Source organism: Natator depressus, chromosome 2 (assembly GCF_965152275.1).
Source record: "Natator depressus isolate rNatDep1 chromosome 2, rNatDep2.hap1, whole genome shotgun sequence".
Taxonomy (NCBI): Eukaryota; Metazoa; Chordata; order Testudines; family Cheloniidae; genus Natator; species Natator depressus.
This window is the reverse complement of record NC_134235.1, coordinates 38,305,227-38,331,520: the sequence shown is the minus strand read 5'-3', so window position 1 is coordinate 38,331,520 and position 26,294 is coordinate 38,305,227. Positions and strand designations below refer to the sequence as shown.

The 26,294-nt window shown below is 38.8% G+C and overlaps 1 protein-coding gene across 1 annotated transcript in view; it reads left to right on the top strand.

The window, feature by feature from the left end:
• VPS13B (vacuolar protein sorting 13 homolog B) overlaps positions 1-26,294 on the top strand; it is a 913,989-nt gene that overhangs the window by 862,871 nt on the left and 24,824 nt on the right. The window contains exons 49-57 of the mRNA XM_074944046.1: positions 483-684; positions 2,391-2,579; positions 2,998-3,144; positions 4,100-4,383; positions 8,489-8,616; positions 9,592-9,791; positions 20,195-20,313; positions 21,086-21,909; positions 25,770-25,946. Of these exons, the coding sequence (XP_074800147.1) occupies positions 483-684; positions 2,391-2,579; positions 2,998-3,144; positions 4,100-4,383; positions 8,489-8,616; positions 9,592-9,791; positions 20,195-20,313; positions 21,086-21,909; positions 25,770-25,946 (2,270 nt within the window). The remainder of the gene's footprint in view (positions 1-482; positions 685-2,390; positions 2,580-2,997; positions 3,145-4,099; positions 4,384-8,488; positions 8,617-9,591; positions 9,792-20,194; positions 20,314-21,085; positions 21,910-25,769; positions 25,947-26,294) is intronic.

The following is a 26,294-nucleotide window of genomic DNA, read 5'->3' as shown; positions in this document are numbered from 1 at the left end:
CTGATAACAGAGTCCTTTGCCCCCAAAGAATTTAGATCAGCTCAGAGGCTGCTCAAAACTACACTGTAGGGGCCATATCAGCCTTGTTTGCCCCCAGAATTGAGGAGTCTCAACCATTTTTTGTGGTTCCATCACCTCTACTGTGACCAGCAGAGGCTGTTGTTTATGCAAATGTGATTTTATAACCACTAAAATTGTCAGGAAGTAGTCAGAGCAGGTGTAGTCAGGAAACTACTTTTAATGCTTTTTTTAAAAAAATTGGTCAGATTTCAAATTGATTGTCCCTTTAATAAATTCCTGCTTTTACAACCTACACTTAGGGCCAGCTTTTTCCTGACAGTACCTCTATGCATTTCAGAATGATATATCATGATGAGGTATTATAAAAATAGTTTTCTGAATAGCTAGAATGATTAAATGCAATTTTAACATTGAATTAATAATTTTCTTTTCTTTTTCTTTTGATATATTATTTGGAACAGTAATGAACAGCTCACTCAGTGGGATAGCCCACTGCGGGTGAAGCTGTCAGTGTGGAAGCCATGTGTTAAAACTCTGCTGATAGAACTCCTGCCCTGGGCTCTGCTTATCAATCAGTCCAAATGGGATCTCTGGCTATTTGAAGGAGAGAGGATAGTTCTGCAGATACCTGCTGGGAAAACAATTATACCTCCAAATTTCCAGGTAGCCATACTGTTCAAGTTACCATGCACAAGTTTTCTAAACATTCAAACCAATATTTCAATCCGTATGGTCCACACGTTCTTGCTGCATTCTAGTCCATATGTGTACCAGTAATATAGTTATGGTCAGGGTATAAATATGAGCTGGAATCTGCCATGCTGATTGGACAAAATAAGCAGATGTAGTCCAAGGCACTTTGGCAAGATATGGTGCAATACAGTGATTGACAAGTTAGGGTTGCTGCACAATATGGCTTGACACTAAACTAGGAGTAGAGGTAGATACGTTGGAGGGTAGGGATAGGATACAGAGGGACCTAGACAAATTGGAGGATTGGGCCAAAAGAAACCTGATGAGGTTCAACAAGGACAAGTGCAGAGTCCTGCACTTAGGACGGAAGAATCCAATGCACCGCTACAGACTAGGGACCGAATGGCTCGGCAGCAGTTCTGACAGAACAAGGAGTAATGGTCTCAAGTTGCAGTGGGGGAGATTTAGGTTGGATATTAGGAAAAACTTTTTTCACTAGGAGGGTGGTGAAACACTGGAATGCGTTACCTAGGGAGGTGGTGGAATCTCCTTCCTTAGAAGTTTTTAAGGTCAGGCTTGACAAAGCCCTGGCTGGGATGATTTAATTGGGGATCGGTCCTGCTTTGAGCAGGGGGTTGGACTAGATGACCTCCTGAGGTCCCTTCCAACCTTGATATTCTATGATTCTATGACAGGTGCCCATGAAAAAAATCTGCTTTGAGAGACAGTATAGAGCAGATCTTGCATGCGAGGTGAGCTAGTCTCCTGACCTATGCACAGACAGACTGCATTCTTCACTGTTTCCTCTGGGCATCTGTAGTGCCTACTTGATTCTAATTATGTGTCATCAATACTTGGGAGAACCTGGCTCTGCCATCCAGTGGTAGGTGTTGACCACAGTGGTAGGTGTTGACCACAATAGAAGATTTCACCACTATCTTCCCACTATCACAGTAGCCAGTTGCGCAGCTATCTGCCTATTTGCACAATGCCAGGTGCAAAGGCTACTTTGTCCCTTATGGATATACATTGGCTTAGGTGTCACAGCTGATGGCCTGGGAAGAATGTTTGTCTTGAGAGTAATTTTTTTTCATGACTTGTGCTGTGTATGTAGTTTATGTGCTTCCAAGAATGTTGATGATGTCTGTTGTGATAAAGGTGGATTTCAAATGGGGGAGATGGGAGGACTGCTTGAGTATACATCCTCCAACTTGAATTTGGTTCACAAAATAGATTTAGTTGGATTTTCCCTTTCATGTGCCTTCTTTTTGGCCACCCATACACTTTTCTTATCACAAGTCCCAACCTGTTATCTGAGTTTAAGCAGAATTAAACTTAATTTGCATGTCTACTCAGTGCCTCATTAGTGCAAGTTATACAACTTTGTGGCATATAGCTGTTTTCTGGATACATCACTTTGGATGACTAGCTACACCACCTTGTATTTGCCACTAAATTTTGCCAATAATTTTTAAGATATTTATACAATAGCATCAGCATGTCTCTCATAAAATGTATACTGTATAGAGAGAATTAAAGGGGGAAAATACAGGTCTGCAGAAAAGCAATAAAGGAAGTTGGTTGTAGGTATATGCATAGTTGAAAATTACTGTTAACTGTAGTATGAGTGTAAAAGTTAGCAGAAAGTTCTAAATATGGTTATTTTCCATTTACAGGAAGCTTTTCAAATTGGAATATACTGGGCAAACACTAACACTGTGCACAAATCAGTGGCAATCAAACTAGTTCATAACCTAACATCTCCAAAATGGAAGGATGCAGACAATGGGGAAGTGGTAACACTGGATGAAGAAGGGTTTGTTGAAGCTGAAATAAAACTTGGTGCCTTCCCAGGTCATAAAAAGGTTAGGAAGATATTGTGACAATTTATAACTTTATCATTTCGAACAGAGAATAATCAAAGAGCAGATGAAAGCTTTCAAATACAAAATAATGCACAAATTTTGCTCAAAAATATGTTAATAGATTCAAAAGCACAATGCAAAGATAAATAATGGATCAAATGTAATATAAAAACTTAGATCATCTGTGAAATGCACAACATCACTTTAAGCAAATTAAAATTATGAATTCTCAGTCTTATTTGAAAAATATTGACTGATACAACTAACAGGAATTCTGCTTAGAAATCTGATGTAGATCAGGTTATAATGTAGATGAGTTAAGACAGGGTCTCCAGGCTAAAATATTGTTTTCTTACTTTATTACAAAAACTTCGTTGTTTTTATGTCCGTTAACATATTCTTTTAAATTATCCTGCAGTTGTGTCAGTTCTGCATTTCCTCTATGGTTCAGCATGGTATTCAAATTCTACAGATTGAAGATAAGACAACAGTAATCAACAATACATCATACCATATCTATTGTATACCACAGCTGTCTGTTTCAAGCCCTTGGTCAGGAGAGGAGGTAGAGTATTTTGGATATTATTTATGTTTGGCTTCTGCAATAGGTAGACCTTGATATTTATTTAAAGTCTCAAATTTGTCTTGCAAAAATCAAACAGAAAAAAGTAAAAAGTTAAGAGTTAATAAAGATAAGTAATTTCATATTGTTTTAATTAAAAACGGGGAAGCTATGGTAACTTCAGCTACGGTAATTAACTGTGATAGATATCTGTGCAAAGTGGCAGATCCCTACACATTGCATGATTAGTTCTGCCTGGTTTCCATCTGTTCAGAGAATGAAGACCATTGCTGTAATATAGGCAGTATAATCCATAATAGCTGGTGCAGCACTTCTGAGAATTTGTACTAAGTTCACATGTAGAAGAGGTACATCTGCTTTGTGGGATGAAATATTTGAGGTACCCTTTTGAGAAGACTCCAGTACCTGATCATAAGCCGTGGATCTGTAGATATTCTCCAAGTGTATGTATTTCAAGGAGTGAAATATTCACGCATTAATATAAGTTTTCTGTGACAGCACTGTATGTTTAGGAAATAAGCTTACAGTAAGCAGAATGCATGCAGGCACAAATATATTTTTAATCGGTCATTTATGTATTGATTAGGGCATGCATGTAAATGAACAACAGACACATGGGAGGTATTTAAGGGCCGGGCTGCAACTTTATTAATTTAACATTGGGGAGGGGCACTACATGCCCACCCCCTGCTCTCACATACCAGGCAGAATAGAATTTAACTCACTGACTTAAATTTGATAGCATGGCTGTAATGGGACAGAATATGAGGACAGAATATGGCTGAATATCTGTTGAATCCTGCAGCCCCATTGATGCTGAACTTTTAGTTACAGTTTTCTAATTGGCAGCTTATAACTGTTCAGGGTAAAAGTTAAATATGAATGGACTGTTGTTATGACCCAATATGTCTTTGCATTATCTTCTTTTTCTTTCCAGTATTTACACATACCAGACAGTACTGCATTCAGCATCTGCCCAGCTGGGGAGCCACCTACTGAAAAATTGAGCTCTGTTCCTTGCTGGGACGTGATGTCAGACATCAGTCAGTCAACTTCAGAAGTATCCCTTTTTCAAAAGCACATATTGCTAAGTTTCAGTCCAGTTGTGTGTGCTGACAGCTTGCGGTGCTGGAGCCTGCCAGCTGTGATTAGACAAGAGTTTCCTAGACAGAGTGTGTCCGTACCCACTGGAGTTTGTAATGAAAGTGGATTTTGTACCAGGTAAATTGAAAAAATGTGAATGACGTCATTCTTTGAGTGTCAGTATAAAGCTTTATCTTGAAACAAAGCATAAGAGATTAATAGAAAAGTTAAAATAACAACATATGTCCACCATATGTAAAGTCAGATCTCACTTTAATTTAAAAAAACTGTTACTGTTTGATGTTTTAGACACTTTTAATAAATGGTTGAATGTTCTGATCATGTACAAGTTGTACTATTTTACTATTTACATGGCTCCTCCTTTTACATGTATAATACCATGCAGAATAAGAGAGAATGAAAAGAAGTCTTTTCAAGATTTTTGAAAATTTGCATTAAATAATACAAATTAAGAGTTGGAGGTACAATGTTAAGTAATGTAATTCCAAACGATAGATTTTGTTTTTAAAAGAGTTGACAAAACCAAATATTATAGAAATGCTTTCAGGATTATCTTCTGTCAATGAAAACAATTTTTAGTTTGGATTTAAACAATTCTGTGCAGTGTTTGCAACCCAAATATTGCAGCATTAAGAGCCAGGAAATGAAACTGACTGAGAGGGAGTTTATTGTCCAGATTGAATGAAATGCAAAAAGTAAGTAAGTAGAGTAAATGGTGAAAAATAAAATTGGTTTAAAAATCATTTCAGTTTTATTAATCTAAGCTGTTAGTAGCACAGGAAATAAAAATTGTTTTTTATTTTTAATATATGATTTTTAACTTCGTGGTAGCTCTTTGAGAAACATGCTGAAAAATAAATAGTGAAATAGAATTGAAAACATTTTTTGTACTTTTTCTCTCTCCAAATATTTCTAGAAATCCTAAGAGAGAACTTGAGAAGATGTTTTCTTTGTTCAGAGATTTTGTGATCCACTATATTTTAACCATGTAATTTTTTATTTGTTCAACCATTTTAATTTTTAATCTAGCAATTTGGGGAAGTATCTTTGAAAGCTATGCAAAAATGTACAATAACATTTAATAAGAAGAGTAAGAGAAAAGAGAAGGAAAAGCAACATTGAGAATAAGCTGTTTTGAGAATGTAGCAAGAAAAGATCTCCAAGTTGTAAAGCTTCCTATATCCAAATATGTATTCTCCTTTCAAAACAAGAAATGCATCCAGCAAGTTAAAAATAAAACTACTGCCATGTAGGAGACCTGACTTTAATTTCCAGACCTGAGGTCTGATTCTGCTCTCACTTATGCAGGTGTAAATTAGAAAAAGTTCACTAAAATAAGTGATGCTACATCAATGTAAGTGAGTCATATAGTCTTTCTTTCACTTGGCCAGCAGAGGTGGGAGATGCTTTGGAGGTAACATGCTCAGTCTATATGGAGTAAGGTGGGAATACCTCATATTATTCAATTACTCAACAGCAATTCCTCTAGATAATTTAGAAGTGGTATTGGTGGATTCCAGAGATACCTATGCAGACTTCAGATGGAATGATGCTAGCAAAAATAGGGTTCCTAAGAGTGGGGAAGAATAATGTGGGGTTCCTCAGGATTCTGATGGGGAGGAAGGATCCATACCACTCCCTTTCAAAAACTGGCATAGTCATATTTTAGACATGTTATTTCATAAAAATCACTTTAAAGAAGCAGATTTTCAGAAGTGGCCATTAAAATTGCACATGCAAGCAAGCAGTTGTGTGTGCAAATCCGGAAATGGTACCTCTTATTCGTTAATGATAGTGCACAATTAATTGATTTTCTTTTTTAAATTGCAATAGTAGTGATCCAAAATGCTAGACTTGAAAATACTGATACTGTTATGGATCATTACTGCAGAGTATTGTGTTGTTGTATTTTTCAAATCACATTTACATGTACAAAAACATTTTTTTAATATAGCATTTACATGTAAATGCACATTTTCCTGAACTGTTTCAGAAGTCAATTTTCAAAATTTGGCCCTGAAATTCTCATTGTTTTCAGTTCCTATATGGCTTCAGTTTAAGGCTCTGACCCTGCAAGCATTGGGGTGTTAGGGGGCTTATTCCTTCACCCACTTACTTCCCTGGTCCTTCTCGCATGAACAGAGAGTAACAATACCCGAAGTCCAAAAGCGCAAACCATTTGATGTTTATTGGGGTGAACTTCCAGCAAGCATGATTCCAGTTTCCTTCCTTAGTGTCCCCCTTCCCAGCTCTGACACCACAGAGCCTTACCTGTGTCCCTGTTCCCATTCCCCCCCCTTAGCAAAACATGATTCCAATTCCTCCACTCCCATTCTCTGTTCCCATTCCCCTCCTTACTTCCTGATTGACTGCAGACTATACAGTAAAACTTGAGTTCTGCTTAGCTATACCCTAACCAATCCTAACATATTGTAACATGATTATTTAACCAATTATATCCCACCACCTTAATTAGTTTACATCCAGCAAAATTAATTATACAGCAAACAGAAACAATCACAGAACCAGACAGAGATTATACAAACAAACAATAGGGAAACAGGGACTAGAGTGATAGAGCAACACAGAAATGAGGATTTCACATCCCAGCTATTGATAAGTGAGTTCTTGCCAGACAGGATGCTATCAAACTAAGTTTCCTTTTACATCTTCTAGGCACTTCCCTTTCTCTGGAGGCGATAGGCATTATCAGGACAGGACTGTATTCCTAACAGCCCAATAGCACCTTATTTCAATGTGACTAGTTTGGAATGTAAGGATTTGACCGTTCGCTTCCCAGCTTATGGCTGCCTCTGCTGCTTACCCAAAGGCCTTAGCCTAAGAACAGGGCCTCAGATTGTACAGTAAGAGAAGGCCCTTACCACCGGCAGACAGTGATTTTGATTCTTTCTTTTATACCTCTATAACTAGCTAAGTGATAAGAATACATCTAAATTCTTAGAGTATAGGCCTTTACAGACAGGCCTGAATATCTATATCCTAACAGTGGGTACTTAATTTTGAACACATGAGTAGTCCCATTAAAGTCAGTTTATTCTCTAATGTTGTCCTATTTTTCTCTTGCCTTTCTTTTAAAACGTATTGTCAGTCGGACTTCTCATATGCTTAATCATTGGAATGGAAGGGACCTTGAGAGGTCATTTATTCCAGTCCCCTGCACTCATGGCAAGACTTAGTATTATCTAGACCATTCCTGACAGGTGTTTGTCTAACCTGCTCTTAAAAATCTCCAATGATGGAGATTCCACAATCTCCCTGGGCAATTTATTCCAATGCTTAACCACCCTGACAGTTCGGAATTTTTTCCTAATGTCCAACCTAAACCTCCCTTGCTGCAGTTTCAGCCCATTGCTTCTTGTCTATCATCAGAGGTTAAGAAGAACAATTCTTCTCCCTCCTCCTTGTAACAACCTTTTACATACTTGAAAACTGTTATCATGTCCCGTCTCAGTCTTCTCTTCTCCAGACTAAACAAACCCAATTTTTTCAATCTTTCCTCATAGGTCATGTTTTCTAGACGTTTAATCATTTTTGTTGCTCTTCTCTGGACTTTCTCCAATTTGTCCATATCTTTACTGAAATGTGGCGCCCAGAACTGGAAACAATACTTCAGTTGAGGCCTAATCAGCTTGCAGTAGAGCAGAAGAATTACTTCTTGTGTCTTGCTTACAACACTTCTGCTAATATATCCAAGAATGATGTTTGCTTTTTTTTGCAACAGTGTTACACTGTTGACTCATATTTAGCTTGTGGTCCACTATGACCCACAGTTCCCTTTCTGCAGTACTCCTTCCTAGGCAGTCATTTCCTATTTTGTATGTATGCAACTGATTGTTCCCTCCTAAGTAGAGTACTTTGCCTTTGTCCTTATTGAATTTCATCCTATTTACTTCAAACCATTTCTCCAGTTTGTCCAGATGATTTTGAATTTTAATCCTATCCTCCAAAGCACTTGCAACACTTCCCAGCTTGGTATTGTCCGCAAACTTTATAAGTGTAGTCTCTATGCCATTATCTAAATCATTGATGAAGATATTGAACAGAACTGGACCCAGAACTAATCCCTGCAGGACCAATGTATAAGTGTCTGCTGAATTGGGCCTAAGAGTGAAAAACCTTGCAGAAGGGGTGTTAATAATAGTAAATTTGAAGTTCATCCAAAGAATTATATAATCACATGTATAATCTTTTTCTGTTGTAGAGCCATAGCACTGACTTATCAAGAGCATCTTGGGGTGACATACTTAACCCTTACGGAAGACCCTAGTCCTCGCATAATTATCCACAACAGGTGTTCTGTCTCATTACTTGTAAAGGAGAACATCAAAGGTATGGAATTTATGTTACAAAACAGTAATCAGAAACAAAGCATTGTCATAATAAAACCATTATGCTCTTTATCTCTACTGTAAGTTTTAAGTCCATAGGTCCTATAGTTATGATGAGCACTGGGTGGAGAATGGTAATTCCGTTTTGCTGAGGATCAATGCCCAGATTTTTAAAGCTATTTAGGCATTATGATACTCAGCATTGCAATGCCTAACTGATTTAGGAGCTTCCATCTCATTTTCAAAACTGAATTAGGTGCTTGGGAACCTAATTCCCATAGACTCCTAAATCAGTTAGGCAATGCTGAGTGATGCAACACCTAAATACCTTTACAAATTTGAGCCTTAGCGATTTCAAAGTCCTGGTTTATTTTGATTCAGAATGAGAACCTAAAATTTGAAATTCTCTACAAAATGGAATTACCGTTCTCTGCCCTGCTCTACAGGGAGTCCCAGCTTTGGGGCAGTCCACCTGGCGGGGTGTCCTGGAGCAGGGGATCCTACAAGCCGTGGGAGCCTGAGCAGTCAAGAAGTCAGGAGTCTGGGCGTCCAAGGAGCTGCAAGCCCGGTAGCCAAGGCTTTCAGCTTCAGAGGAGCCAGGAGCATGGAAGCCCAGGTTTCCCAGTAGCTCACCTGATGAGCCGGGCGAGCAAACTGGCAGGAAACTGGGCAGGTTTCAATGGAATTTATTGAAATTGACATGTCCCCACAGAACATTTGGATTTTGACCAATTGACAAATTCTGACAAAAAAATATTTATTGAATAATTTTCAATCAGCACTAGCTATGACAAATTACTGAATAATAGACGTTGTTGGGGGGAAAAATTTTAAAATCAGAAACCAAACATAAAAGACAAAGGTGAGCTTTTTTGGTAGTAGAAAAATCTTTTGTACATGTAAACATGTAGGCTTTGATTCTGCTGTAAGTACCAACAGTTGAAGAGCCTAATCTAGACATTTTGTAAAATTTCAGACACGCCAAAGTTTGAAGTTTATTGCAAGAAGATTCCAGCTGAATGTTCTATTCATCATGAGCTTTATCATCAAGTCTCCAGCTACCCAGATTGCAAAACCAAAGACTTGCTGCCCAGCATTCTTCTGAAAGTGATGTCATCAGATGAACTAACGAATGAATGGAGTGATTTTGTGGACATTAATAATCAAGGAACACAGGTAAATCATTAAAAAAAAATTTTCAACTTAGAGGGTAAATGGCTTTAAAATGTGGGATAAATGGCCTGAACCAGGCGCACAGTAGTAAGTAGGCATCTCCACATGAAAGGCACATTCACATGGAAATATATTATTTTCCATCATGTCAGACCTTCAAAGATCAATACTTCTAGGGGCTTTGCACAGAACACTGCCCAGAGGAGTATAGTCATTTTGCTTTTGAAATTTACAATGGTAGAACTATACTCTGCATCTGCACAGGAGCAAGCTACATGCTAAATATGTAACTACCTTTTTGGTGCATGGCCCTGTTAGTTGTGTTTTCTGTTTAAGTCCTAGGAGCTCCCTCCAGCCCTGTATTTGTTGAAATTTTAGATCCTGCCTTATCTCAGGGGACTGGACTAGATTGCCTATCAAGGTCCCATCCAGTCTTACATTTCTGTGATTTTATGATTATTGTTTACCTACTCATAAGCAAACTAGGGAAATATGAACAATATGATATTGGTAGAAGTGGATGTACGTCAGTTGGATAACATATTCAGAGAGAACTTACCACTGGTTCGCTGTCAAATTGGGAGGATGTATCTAGTGTCAAATTGGGAGGATGTATCTAGTGTCTGTCAAATTGGGAGGATGTATCTTAGGACAGAAGAACCCAATGCACCGCTACAGACTAGGGACCGAATGGCTAGGCAGCAGTTCTGCGGAAAAGGACCTAGGGGTGACAGTGGACGAGAAGCTGGATATGAGTCAGCAGTGTGCCCTTGTTGCCAAGAAGGCCAATGGCATTTTGGGATGTGTAAGTAGGGGCATAGCAAGCAGATCGAGGGACGTGATCGTTCCCCTCTATTCGACATTGGTGAGGCCTCATCTGGAGTACTGTGTCCAGTTTTGGGCCCCACACTACAAGAAGGATGTGGATAAATTGGAGAGAATCCAGCGAAGGGCAACAAAAATGATTAGTTTCAGAGTAACAGCCGTGTTAGTCTGTATTCGTAAAAAGAAAAGGAGTACTTGTGGCACCTTAGAGACTAACCAGTTTATTTGAGCATGAGCTTTCGTGAGCTACAGCTCAGTGAGCTGTAGCTCATGAAAGCTCATGCTCAAATAAACTGGTTAGTCTCTAAGGTGCCACAAGTACTCCTTTTCTTTTTTCTTTTTAAAAATGATTAGGGGTCTGGAACACATGACTTATGAGGAGAGGCTGAGGGAACTGGGATTGTTTAGTCTGCAGAAGAGAAGAATGAGGGGGGATTTGATAGCTACTTTCAACTACCTGAGAGGTGGTTCCAGAGAGGATGGTTCTAGACTATTCTCAGTGGTAGAAGAGGACAGGAAAGGAGTAATGGTCTCAAGTTGCAGTGGGGGAGGTTTAAGTTGGATATTAGGAAAAACTTTTTCACCAAGAGGGTGGTGAAACACTGGAATGCGTTACCTAGGGAGGTGGTGGAATCTCCTTCCTTAGAAGTTTTTAAGGTCAGGCTTGACAAAGCCCTGGCTGGGATGATTTAATTGGGGATTGGTCCTGCTTTGAGCAGGGGGTTGGACTAGATGACCTCCTGAGGTCCCTTCCAACCCTGATATTCTATGATTCTATAGTGGAATCCCGTCGGGGTCTGTCCTGGGTCTAGTACTATTCAACATTTTCCCTAGTGACTTTGATAATGGAGTGGAGATTATGCTTACAAAATTCGTTGATGACAGCAAGCTGGGAGGGGTTGCAAGAACTTTGAAAAAGAGTATTAGAATTAAAAATTACCTTTGTCAAATTGGAGAATTGGTCTAAAGTCAACAAGATCAAATTCAATAAAGACAAGTGCAAAGTATTGCATTTAGGAAGAAAAAATCAAATGTACATATACAAAATGGGCAGTAACTGGTTAAGCAGTAGTACTGCAGAAAGGATCTGGGGGTTATAGTGGATCATGAATTGAACACGAACCACCAATATGATGAAGTTGTGAAAAAAGCCAATATACATCTGGGGTGTATTAACAGAAGTGTTGTATGCAAGATGCAGGATTTGATTATTCCACTTGGCACTGGAGAGGCCTCAGCTGAAGTGCTGTGTCCAGTTTTGAGTGCCTCATTTTAACAAAGATGTGGTCAAACTGGAGAGAGTCTAGAGGAGAGCAACAAAAATAATAAAAGGTTTAGAAAATCTGACCTAAGAGGAAAAAGAATGAGGAGTACTTGGGGCACCTTAGAGACTAACAAATTTATTTGAGCATAAGCTTTCGTGAGCTAAAACCCACTTCATCGTATCTTCCTACTGTATTTTCCACTGCATGCATCCGATAAAGTGGGTTTTAGCCCACGAAAGCTTATGCTCAAATAAATGTGTTAGTCTCTAAGGTGCCACAAGTACTCCTCGTTCTTTTTGCTGATACAGACTAACACGGCTACCACTCTGAAACCTGACCTAAGAGGAATGGTTTTAAAAACTGGGCATATTTAGTCTAGAGAAGAGAAGACTGAGATGGGAAGTCTTCAAATATGTTAAGGGCTGTTATAAAGAGGACAATGATCAGTTGTTCTCCAGGTCCACATACGTTAGGACAAGAGAATGAGCTTAATCTGCAGCAAGGGAAAGATAGGTTAGATATTAGGGAAAGCTTTCTAACTTAAGAACTGGAAAAGGTTATCAAGGAAGGTTGTGGAATCCCTGTCATTGGAAGTTTTAAAGAACATGTTAGATAAATACCGCTCAGGGATGGTCTGGGTTTATTTGGTCCTGTGTCACCATGGGGGGAATGGATTAGATGACCTCTTGATGGACATTCCAGCCCTATATTTCTATGATTCTGTTATTCATGCATGGCTATTTTTATGATAAAAAATACAAATTTTCCAGTTTTAAATTATGTCGCTCCTTTTTCATACTCCCAGATGCCTTGTTGTGAAAATTACTTGGTCTAGACACATCAATCTTGAGAAACTCTGGCCTCTTGAAGCAAATATATGCAAGATCCAACAGAATAAATTCCTCTCATTTAGTAACTTCACTATTCCAGCTTCCTTATCCTTCCAAATCCCACAGGACCCATTATTGTCATTCTCCCTCTGCTTCTTCATGGGAATGAAGTTTATGTTTATGTTTATATGAAAGGGGAGTTATTTTATTCTTCAGTTATTTTTTCTTCTGTTTTGAGGTAAATGAAAACTGTCTTGCCTGGGATAGTGTTTTGTTTTGTTTTTTAAACAGGAATTTGTCCATCTTTTAAGTAATTCGCCTACATGGAATCAACACAAACAGCTTGGCCACTTAAAAAAACATAGTAGTTTCAGATGTTTTCCTTTGGGACCACTCACAAAATGTTCTTGATTATTGACTAGTATGTTAATTAGCAAGTAGTTCAGTTGAGTTCAGCAAGCCAGTCAAGCAATGTAAGGTTTCAAATTCCAGTCATTGATATTATGCCAGTCCAGTGTTCTTTATAGAAGTCAGGCTCAAAGAAGGAATTAGATTATTTGAAAGTATTTGGGGATCCTATCCTAGTGGAGGAATTCTCTCCAATTAAAAATGCTGATACTTCAGACCCTCAGCTTGCTTAACTCAATCTTTAAATGTCCCTTTGACTTATTTGTATGAAACATCTCAATTTCTTGGACTCTCTGAACCCAAGGCATTGAGGCTAATAATAACACTTTCTTTGCTCAATGATGAAGTGTTACTTGAGTAAGCAGAATTTAAAAAAAAATCAATCCAAGATTACACTTTGCACTTGTTTATGTACTATGTTGGTATTTTGTGTGCATAATATAACTACTCCACCTTAACGATCTACCTTAAAAATAAAGAGATGGCAGCAGCTATCTTAATTCTGTCTCTCTTTAGGAAAATACTAAATGTTGTTGCAGGTGTGTTCTTAAACTATGTGGTAATTTAAGTTTCAAACATAACAGCACCTAGCACAAATCTGCATGTACTTTACATTATATGCAAAGATATTTGTTGGTTGTTTGGTCCAATGATAGTTTGTACATCGATGTTGTTACCTGATTCACTGAGTGGTTATTGCTTATTGGTTATTGCTTAGATTGATAGTTAAGGACTTCCATTTAATTGATGATTGAATCTCTAGATTTGAAAGGTTCTGGTCCCTGAATCAGGCACAACAGAATTAAGTTTAGTGTCTGGTTGGGAACCCCACACGTGTGCAATGACAACACTCACGTTGAGGGCAAAGCTTTAAATACTTTTTTTAGTATAATTAGTAAAAACACATATGTTCCAAACCAAATGAGAATGTAGCTGTAATGTAAAATTAAGGTGGTGTCCTGCACCATACCTTACACATACTTACCCCTTCTTGTGGAAACTTAGTGGTAAGAGACAGGCAGTCATCCATGAAGGTCCTACCCTGCCACTGGCATGCCATTCAAGTCTGATGGTCACGATCTCGAGGCCTACATGGTGATTGGGCCTATTATATGTCTTGGTGACTGCTATGAATATTCATGTAGATGCCCAGCTTTCTTTGTCCATAACTGACCTCCTCACCATAATAATGTTGAGGTGTCCTTATCCTATAGGTTAGTATATAATGATCTCAACTTAGCATATACGTCAATTCACTGGGAAGGCAAGTTTGTGTTTGTACTTTTGCAGATGTTCCTATCCTAAAATATCTAAAGCTGATATAAGTTCTTATTCCTATGGTTGCCTGGCACAAAAAAGATCTTCTAAACACGATATTCCCTGTTCCCCAATAACTCAGAGTCACTGTTGAGTAACTCACTTATGCCAAGGTTCATAGGCTTCAAAGCCTTAAGCTAAATATATTACAGGGTGTAGGCCTGTAGGTTTCTTTCATTACTGTTATATAAAATACCTTTAAACTAGCTCTGTGGGGTACAGTGATTCCTTCAGAATATCTAATGGCTTATCTAAACAGCAAGTCACTGCATGGCAAGTCAGGGTGTGAATCTACAGCTCAACATCCTGCCATGCAGAAATGTCCCATGTGCACACTGTTACAGTGCTCTGAAAGTCCTGGAGTGCAATTTGGCATACTACTACTTGAAAGTGTAGCTTGGAAAGCCAGACACTGAACTTGCACTGCACTGAAGCAGTGCCCACACAGGATGTTACTGTGAAGCTGCAGAATCACACACAGGCTTTCCTCACCCTAAATTGCCATGTAGAAAAGCCATAGCTCTCACAGTTTTATCATGAGTCTTGTGATATTTGGTGTTCTTATTAAGGATCGAGTGATTATGTGAAAATCACAGGTTTCATTAAAAAAAAAACATTTCTAGACCTCATGGTTATGGGGGAAAGCATGAAAACATGACCAGAGCAAACTCTAAAGGTTCAAAATCCAGAAAGCAAACAAAATGCATTCCAAAAATATATGATGCTTTTAAAAATCTCATGATTTTTAATCCCATTTCAATATTTTGTGCGGGTCTGACTCAAGATTTTTGAACATTTTGGGTTGGCAATACTGTTCCTCTGACCCACCAGAACATGCTAGACCTTCAACAGTCATTTAAAAGCTTGGTTGCATCAGGTTTTAGACTTTTTAAAAGTGTGTCAAAGTCCTAATGGGAGGGTTACATTGATTGTTTCCACCATCATACAGCCTTTATAGATATGGATGCTCCAAAGCTGAGGGAAAGAACTTTATTCAAACTCCTTTACTATCTCTATTCGGAGCCCAAAGAAGTCCTGCTTTACATCCTGTTTTGAAAGAACGATCATTCAAAATTCTTACAGATAACACGTCAGTGATATGCTATATAAATTATCAGGAAAGGAGTCTGCATTCTCTGATTAAAAGAAGCAATTTACGTGGGAGACTGGGAGGAAGTAAGTTTTTACTGGAGAATCTTTCCATCAGCTATTAATCTGAAGGACATGATCTGCAGAGTAGCTTGAACAGTTTCATTTACAATCCCCACAAATAATCTGTTGTATGAAGAACATTTGTCCTGCTTTTGACATGTAGGTACTTCCTGAATCTAGCTGGAAAGTTATTGCACTGCAAAGATGCAGAAATTCTAAGTGGCAGGTGCTTTTAAAACATTCTAATTAAGACTTCTTGTCTATCCCTTCCAGCATCATTAGGAAGGTTCATGTTAAGGCAGCAAGAAATCTGAAAACCTCATTGACTATCTATAGCCCTGCTTAGAACCTTTCCATCATCACTTAACTCTGTCTCACAAATAGGATCAAGCAGGTATACTGACAGGTGATCTGGATATTGTATCAGTGGCCTAGATATTGAAATTCTAGGGTATACAAATAGTGATTTTTCTTTCAAGAGGCCTTGCAGTTCTCTTCAAAGACAACACTTTCTACTAGAAAAATACTAGTACCTGAAATAAGTGATGAGTATGCTATTCAACAACTAGGCACGTTCCTTTTGTGTACAACCCAAGTTTGGACCCTGAAGTTTCTGAGATTTACAGGGTCACGGATCATTTCCTTTCTTTTTGTCCAGTCAAGTACAAAGTACAAACAGGCACATTTTATTCCTCTAGAAAGAAAGTGCTTTACTAATTTACTAAAAGAATTAGTCCCATCTAGTATCCATTGTCAGAGCCAGCTGAGATTGGATTTAAAAGGACACCTGATTGAGACATATAGAATAATGAAGGTATAGTGAAAACTCACCAGACACTCCTGTTTCTTCTATTCCATTATGCAAGAGGACCTTGGTTGAAAGCAAAAGGCTGTACATTTAAAGCTGTACATTTAAAGTTGCTAAATGGAAATACTTTTTAATGTAGTATACAGTAAACCTGTGAATTCATTGCTTCATAAAATCTTTAAAACAAATAAGTTAGCAAGGTATTTTAATGCATTTGACAATTGTATGATCATAAATAACATTTGTAAGCTAAGATAATGGTAGAAGAAATTAATATTCATGCTTCCAGGCATAAACTGGTCATGTTTGGGGCTTGAAAAGGAGCCTATCCCTCTCAGTTAGTTAACTAGGGACATTCTAGGGTTATGCACTTTCCTCGGACACAACAAGAATTGGTTACTGCTAGAGAGGCACAATACTGGAGTAGATAGACCAATGGTATGATCTGATTTGGCACAGTAACTCCTAACTGTGGGACCTAAACTTATTCCAGGGGCAACTAATAATGATGAGAATACCATGACAATGATTTAAATGTATACATAGTACCTTTCATCCAGGAGAATCCAGAAGGGCTCTATGAATGTTACAAACTCTGGGCTAGATTGTGGATTTTAAAGCCAAAGGATGCTTAAGAGGCAGTACAGGGGCAGAGAGAATGTCAGTAGGGGCAAATGTACTAAGGAGAAGCCACTTCTATAAGAGAATGCAGTGTACGCTCTCTTTCCGCCTCCCACCAGTTTAGGTCCATCAGCTGATGTGGTGGGTAGAGCACCACCCTTTTCAAGTTGTAGGGCATCATGGACTTGTGCACAAGGGACTGGAAAAGAGTCTTTATTATTCTCTTCCTGCACTCTTTCACAGCCATGAAGAATGGCCAGAATCTGTCCTTACATGTGGGAATAATTTCACCCAAAAAAGAGATGCAGTCGCAACAGAAATGTGGCCAAAAAAAAGGGGGGGGGCACAGAACACAACACTACACAAGAGTTTAGGATGGGAGGCTAAGAATACTATGTCCATCTGAAAGGATGGGGGAATTTTAGGTGAGTAGCATGTACAGTGATCTCTGAGTTAAAATTAGACTATGACACAAAGCGAACTAACACTCCTAATCTTGCAAAATGTGCCATAGGATTTTTATGTTTATAAATGGTCAAGACTTCAGTTTTACATCCCATTTTAAAAAACACCACCTCTAGCATAGGTACTCTGTTCAGATACCACTGTGATGCATTCAGATAGATGGATAGCAGAACCATGATACAGTAGCTGGACATTGGTTCAGAACTCAGAATGAAGAGCACCACCTATTGAATCACCAACACAGCTTTACTCCCTTCAGCACTTACTTTCACCTTAGAGCTCTCTCATCCAACAGCCAACCATAGCTCATGTGGTAAGTTGAGATCACAGTCTGAGGCTGTATGGCTGCAAATAATGTCCATTCATTATAGTTCTGCTATTGTTCAATTTTTTGTTCCATAAAAAACAAATTTTGTACTTGTAATGTGGAAAACATAAAACAAATTACAGCTATAATAACATAAAACTATTATCATTCTTACCTTGAATCCAACAATCACACATAAAATTGGATTCCTTATGAACTACTGGATTTTATTTAATGTTCTCACAGTTGATTTGTCAACAATCAAGTCATCTCTTCATCAGAGCTGGATACTGAGTTTCCTGTGTTTGTTTCTTTCTTAGTTTTTCCTAGCCAATTCTCTGTATTTGTATTTCTTTCCTTTGTACCTTACCTAGAGTTTTGAAGAACAGAAGAATCTCTTCTGTGTTCCCACCAGTAAATGTCCTTGTTTATGCAGAGCAGCTTTCTGCATTTGGCTTACCCTACAGATCTCAAGTCTGGAGGCTTGTTTCTCCATGTGTTATATATCTCTCTTATTTCAAGCTTCCAACACAATTTTTCCTCTGTCTCTTAGAAGTAATTCTTTTAATATGGCATTGTGGGATTCCCCCATGTTTATCGTCTTCCAGTGGGTAGCCATTATCTTCAAATTAGGCTTTCAGTCTGAAACAGGTGTAAATGATAGGCCATGGAATTAAAATTTAGTAAACAATTCTGTTGGTGATGTACAATACGGTACAGAATGCAGCTTGCTGTCTCTTCTGCAGGGCTAACCACGTTTGTTGTGTTTTTTCCAAACCTGAAAAACATATTCTCTTTTTTTCCTGGAACAACATGAAAATCTGTGAAGGTTTCATGAAATGAAGTACAAAACACATGCTATATATGAGTCACTTCATGAGCACATTTACTTCTCAAGTACACATTGCAAATCTGTAAGCAAAACACAGCAATACAATCATCAAATTCTCAAGCTACTGACTTGTTAGGCCTTCCATACTTTTGTAGCTGTCCTTAAATACTGATATGCTTTTACCACTTCTTTATTGCTTAGGACATTTAAGTAAATGAAAGGCAGACACTGGAATGTTTTTAAGGGGGCAAGCTGCAACCTTATTAACCTAACACCATGGCCACCCATCTCACATACCAGGAATTTAACTGGGTCTGGTGCAGGGTTACATGGCTGCCATCATATAACTAATAACTCAGGGTAACCCCCTTACCCTTACTCCCTAGGACGCAGCTCACTTCTGAATCCTTTAGCCTTCCCTTGCTGGGAGGAGTTGAGAGTACCAAGGGAGACCTCAGTATGTGAAGACTTCAGGCCCCCATACAGGAACACCACCCACCAGCTAAAATCCTAGGTCTCATTTATCTCTAGAAGGAGCTGGCCCTTTTAGCCTTTGTACACACTGGACAATCTGCAAGTTTTGACAACTGCACATTCCTATATTTTCTTTTAAAATTGTGTTTCTAAATCCGAGTATTGGTTACCCCAACTTTGCCTCCACATTGCTGCAAGGAAGGCAAACAAAAAAAGCTATCGAGGGCAGGGAATGTGTTCCAGCACCCTTGCCTATTATAACGTTTTAACCGAACCAATTTGAATGTGTTAACAACAAGCTCAGTTGATACTGACCTGGCTGGTTAGACATGTGCATCTTCGAAAAGTTGACAGCATTTAGTCTTCTGTGAGTTTACTTTCACATTTCCCACCATTTTGATCCAATTGACGTAGCCCTCTCTCATACCCATAGATTTGGGTAGAAAGCAGGATCTTCAATTTTAAATGCTTGAAAACTGGACTGAATTTGGGATTCTGTTCAAATATTACGTGTGTGTTTGTAAAAGCGTACTTACACCCGACTGGCTTGTTTTTGAATGAATTGGAGACACCTCCAGTGCGGCACAGCATAGTTTCTCTCATTGCCTCAAAGGGGTTCTTAGTTGCAAAGAGTCTTGTTGATGCAGCTTAGTTCTGATTTTTGGGGGGTGTTTTGAAGAGCTCCGGGGAGATTCTTTGCTCAGTGGTCTGAAATCAAAGAGTTTGAAAGTCATTCGTTATTTTTTTAGCATTTAAACTGGCTTCTCCCTCCCACATCCAGGTTAGACTCTAGGAAGCTCCACCCTGTTAAAATATATTTATCAGTTCTTGGAAGTAAAGAATGAGCAGCTAATTTTCTCTCTCATTTATTATATTCTTCTCTATTAACCTTACAGATGGAATATTTAAGAATCTGGATTTAATCTTTTTTTTTCTTCTGAACGCAATCTGTTTCTGCCTGTCAACAGAATGTATAATTTGAAGTGAAAAATTGCAAATAGAAAGTGGTAATATCATTTAATCAAATTGTACTAGAGTAAAATCAGCAATTTCAGTAGCATTTTATATATTTCTAATTAGTTTTTTAAATGTTCTCTTCTAGATTGTGTTCTTAACTGGTTTTGGCTATGTTTATGTGGACATTGCTCATCGCTGTGGTACAATAATAATAACTTTGGCACCAGAAGGAAGACCAGGACCTGTCCAGAGCATCCTGAACAGGTATATAAAGCTCATGGAAGATCATAAAAAACATTGGTAAATTTAAAAACTTATCCTAGGAAGTCATTAAGCCCTCTAAGTGTGAAGTGACTTATGAAATCTGGCATAACTGTTTGCTTTGTCTAATACCACTGCATACGCAGTGGCATAAGTTTAGACCACATATTATGTTTTGTATATCACAGTAAAACATGACAATCTAGCATGTGAGGTCATGTCACTCTAGGATAAACACTCAATGTCTGGTATAATAAACAGTACTGAGCTATTCATTTTAAAGAATTAAAAATAGTTTCCATTGTAATTTTGAGTGTATTCACAAGTTTAAAGTTTATGTGGCCAGTTCCTGCGGTTCTTACTCATGCAAAATTCCCACTGAAATTGGTGGGAGTTTTCTTCAGTAAGGGCTGCAGGAATGGCCCTATACACAGTAGTTAACTGTGCACTCCATCATCTTTATAACACTCTTCCTTAGAAGACTCTCTCCCACTGTCATAGCATTGCTAAAACTTGGCTCTCAAATCCGTTCAACTCTTAATTATAACATCACCTATTTATAACACTCAAAATGCTCAGCTTCCAGAGATGATGATACATTGAGAGAGGAATGTATATTTGCAGAGTTTTTATTTGAGCTATAATTAAGGATTAATCCCTGAGAAAGTGATCATCCAGCAGCACTTGTGCCTCCTGATAGCTTTTTTGGAAAAACAAGATGGCAGGTCAAATCAAGTAAAATTGCAAACTCATGTTTTCCTTTCCTCCTATCTAGAACTCAGGAGAAGACCATTATATTTAAAATGTTCATCAGCCAGGCAAGCCTTGCAGTGTTTGATGAAATCACAAATCATAAAATGTCATCTGAACTTCTGCGGCTTACAGTGGACAACATTTTCCTTAACATGGCACCAGTAGCCAGCTACTTGAGATCCCTGTCTCATGAATTCCAGGGAGAGACCTCCGAAGGTCGTCTTCAGTTTTATAGTCTCCAAATATATTGTGGAGACTTGCAACTGGACAACCAGCTGTATAATAAATCCAGTTTCCATTTTGCAGTCCTGCTGTGCCAGGGAGAGAAAAATGAAACCATGCAGTGGTCCAAAGTGAACAATCTCATTTTATCCAACAAAGATTTGGAAGAATATAAGGAAAACTGTTTCATAAAACTCTGTATCACTTTATCAGAGGAACAGAATTTCTTGTTTTGCGTTAATGACCTCAACTTCGAACTGAAACCAGCCAGGCTGTATGTGGAAGACACATTTGTTTATTACATTAAGACCTTATTTGATACATATCTTCCAGACAGCAAAGTGATTGATCATTGCATGAAAACCTCAGCTATTACCCAGATACTGCCTGAACAAGTGAGACAGCATGCTAAAGCTCTAGTCGACCCAGTGAAGTTAAGGAAGTTAGCAATACAACCAGTTAACCTCTTGGTCAGTATCCATGCTTCACTAAAGCTGTATATAGCTTCAGATCACACCCCTCTCTCCTTTTCTGTGTTTGAACGAGGACCCATCTACACCACTGCCAGACAGCTCATCCATGCCTTGGCCATGCATTATGCGGCGGGGGCACTGTTCAGAGCAGGTCAGTGTTTTTTCCTTATGGTTAGAATTGTAACATTTTCATTATGTACCAGTATCCAGTTATTCTCTCACAAGCTACTTACTAGAGTCAGATCTGTTGTTTTGTGCTTTAGATGGTCTTGCAAAATAACTATCATAGTCTAAGAAACATTTGATATTCTGCAATATGAGGGGTCAAATAAAATGGTGGGGCTGAAGTTGATGTACGTTTAAAGCTGTGGTGAATGTTAGTTGACCACCTGAAGACTTTTCCAAAGTCCTGTAAAAACTATTGTAATGTGTTCTATCTGTTTTAGTTTTTGTCTGTCTCAGATTATAAATACAATCAGAATCAAAACACAAATTCCTAACATGAACTCACAAAAAAGAGTTTATTTAATCAAATTATTCAATAAGTTGCTATGCATTCAAAGCAAATTATACCACTGAATGTTGTTTTCTTGTTAAATCTTACGGCTGCACTTTATGATTAGGAATCTGTCTTTCTTCATAGAGCCTTCATGCTAAACTGGCACACAGATGTTTATTGTCCTTTGATCCATGAAGTATGTAGTTTGCTGTACTGACTTTTTCCCATACAGGATCAATAGTGAGCAATTAGCCTCTTAGATTAATGGATGCATTCTTAAAATTCTGCCTCCCATAAATTCATAATAAAGTGACTCAGTCTCTTCTACACCTTAATAGGCACGGGAATTTGTAAATGATCACACACAGTTAATGTGGAACTTATTGCAACATCATATATATTTTCCTAAGTATGTAGAGTCAGATTTTCCAAAATCTTATTTTTTCCTTTTTTGCTACACGCACAAAGCGTGTACACAATTATGTACCACATTTTCATGCATAATTACCATGATTGTGCATGTGTATCAGGTATTTATAGATGAATATGGCCAGTGAGAAGCCTAACTGTCCTTTCCCACGTGCAGATATCTGATTTGCAGAGCTGATCATGCCATAAGGGTGCACACCAATTAGATAGTCATTATTTTCACATGCACTTGTGTGCAAACATTTTTTAAAATCAGGCCCCTATAGTACTAAAGGAGAGATTTAACTTCCTGCTAATTAAGAGCCAAATTGCAGTCCAACTAATGCAGTGGCACAAGATGCCCATTACCTCCATGCACCAGCTATCCATATCACAGGTAGCAGGAACGTTCATCTTTTGGATTTGGAGTTAGCCATCCCACATCCTCCAGTAATTAGCAGAAAATGACAACTTTGGTGGCTTGGGCTGTGTTTAAAGGGAACGCTGTTTAAAAATGTTGGTTAACACTGTCACATTAAATTAGCAAAAGTCATATGGAAATTTTGAATTTTATTAGCCAAAATTAATCCCAGTAGGTTGCCAATTAGGAGAACATGGTGGATCTTTGCTAAGACATTGTAGTAATGATTATTTCTTGTTAGCAGATATAAATACTAAGTGCCTTCTGATGTGTAATAGAATAAGGCTTATGAAACATTGTACAATTTTAATACAGAATTTGTGAATTTTGGTGGATTCTGCTCAGTTCCTCATTTCTCCCCATATACACACACTTCCTCCCACACTTACCTCCTTCATTAAAAGGGCTTGAATCATGGTGATCTGACCTCCAGGCAAGATGCTGGACAAAGTTCCATTGAGAGCCCATCAGCTTCACTCCTGAGTATGGGCCAAAAATGGTCGCACACACACACACACACACACACACACACACACACACACACACACACACACACACACACACACACACACACACACACACACACACCCCTTGAAGATGAGCTTTCCTGCCTCCCCAGCCTTGCCACAACCAACAGCTCATTATTCAAAGCCAAACTGTAGTGCATAGTCACGGGAATGCCAGGTTGTCCCAGAACTTTGTATTTAAACAGTTTCAGCCCTGCCTATCCATAATAGTTGAACAAGCTGATTGGCAGTGTGTGAGCAGAGTTCAGGCAAGCTCAGTACCCCACACCTCAGACTGGCAGGGTCTGTCGGCTTGGTAGAGAGGCTACATGTTCAGCCCTCTGTAGGATGGACCATTTTACGTCATTCATGAGCAATCAGATCAGCACGGATGATTTCTTGGGCATCTGCATCCATTCTTCCTCACCTGGAGAACCACTGTTTTGATGATGGGGTCTTTGAAGGAGAAGCAGCTCCTGGAAGGACTCCATTACCTAAAACATTTGAAAAAACCTGAAATGTACAAAAATGGTAGATGTAAATGATCATTGTACCATTATTGATCAGAAACGATCCTGAGTAGATGGAGCATACGTTCCATCTGTACACCACTGCCAGCCTCATCCTGTTTTCCGTCACTTTATACAGTGGCAAATACTTTTTAATGGAAATATTACATTGAAGCGAGGTAGCAGGCCCATGTGGGAGCACAGGGTTCCCCTGGGCTCCCAGCAAGAGAGGGCTGCCAATGGCACACACCTCTGCAGGGCAGCAACTGCAGGACTTTTGCCAACGTCCGAAGGCTTTCATTCCAGATCTTCTCCTGGAGTTGCCACTTAACTGTACTTGGGTGGGTTTTTTTGGTGTTTGTACCCATCCCAGCCTCTCCCTCATGTCCACTATGATTCCTGCTTTTTATCTTTAGTGTACTGTACCTCTCAACTGACAAAGCTAAAATGGGGGACAGATTCTACAAGAATAATAGATTTTCCAGAAGCTTAAAATGATAGCACAAGATTAATTTCTTTCACATGAGTAACATTTTCTCTCTGCTCAGTTTCATGATTCAGCCTTAGGAGTGGCTGTGAGGGGTCACGAGGAAAGAATCTGGAGAACAGGAGCCCACAATGATGGGATGGGAATAAGGAGGGCAAAGCAGTTTCACAGTCCTCAGTAGGAAGACAAGAGGCAGTTCAGTCTCTCTTTTACTATTCTGTCCCTATTATGTATCATGTGACTCTGGCAGCCCTAACTGAAATCTGTGATTGTGAGACTGGCAGAGCAGGCAGTTTCTAATGAGTCTTTATTGTTGTTTCTGAATCAGTCTCAATGGGCTGCTGAAAACAACAGTTATGGCAGCACCATCTCTTTAATAACCTCCTGCCAATCCACCAGCCTGAAAAAGAAGAGACCTGCAAACCAGATTTACAGTAAGACTCACAACAGAGCACTATACAGTGGCCATCAGGCTGGCCTCTGGCAACCCTGTATTTATATAGGAAACCAGATCTCCAGATACCTCTCCTGGGATATTCATAAGGAATACTCCCTTATGAGTAATCTAATCAGCATGTATATGTCATTGCTGTTTACACAACTGTACTGAGAAAAAGACATTTGTCTGGCTAGAACGAGGCTCAAGAAGAAAGTGATCAGCTCAGGAGGGTAGGGGTGGATGAAAAATAACTTCTCATGCACTTGTCAAAAATCTGCATCCCCTTTTCCAACACCCCATCAAGCAATTGACCTCCATGCTCCCATAAGTCTGTACATTGAATTGCTGTAAACTGGCTGTCATGATTCTCTCACGTAAGGATGAGAAATCACTGTGTTGCCTACAAAAGAAGCTAAGCCTCCAGTACTGTTGCTCCTAGTTGTTAGAATCTAGCCTCCATCTCTCCACGCACACATGTAGCAGAAATACGGGAGGCTCGTGGAAGGAAGTCATTCCAAAGCTATTTGTGAGTTTGCCAAAGGGATTTCTTTGATTTACAAAGTATGAAAGATTGCCATTTCTGAATTCATAGTGGATGAGTTATTTCCCGTGTTTTGCTTAGAGGAAGTTCATAATGTGGTGAATTCTAGTGTAAAAAAAAAGGAATTAAGGAATAACTTTTTCACAACTGCTGCTTCCACAATTTTAGTGAATGTAACACTTGTCCTGTTTCTCCACATAGGCTGGGTTGTCGGATCTTTGGAAATTCTAGGAAGCCCAGCTAGCTTGGTGCGAAGTATAGGGAATGGCATAGCTGACTTCTTTAGGCTCCCATATGAGGGGCTGACCAGAGGTCCAGGAGCATTTGTCAGTGGAGTTTCCAGAGGAACAACATCGTTTGTTAAACACATTTCCAAAGGTAGATCTTTCACTTCATTGCTCCTACCTCTGCCGTGTTGTCATGCATTGTTAAAGAATGTGTTAAAGTTTAAAATGAAATTGCCTGCAGCTTTGTTTGCCTTGTTAGATTGCAAAGAAATGCAGGGAGGATAACAAAGCTCATATATAATGTCTTATGTATTAAACAGATCACTTTTTGACTACAGTATGCTAGAATGTTTCAGAAACTTCAGAATTTTAAACCTCCCATTGGGGAAACCAAGATTGGCTTGGCCATTATTCCGTGTGATAACTACAGAAATATTAAAGGTGTTCAGTACTTCTGCTAAACATAAGAAATTCTACACTACGTTGCCTCATCATATTT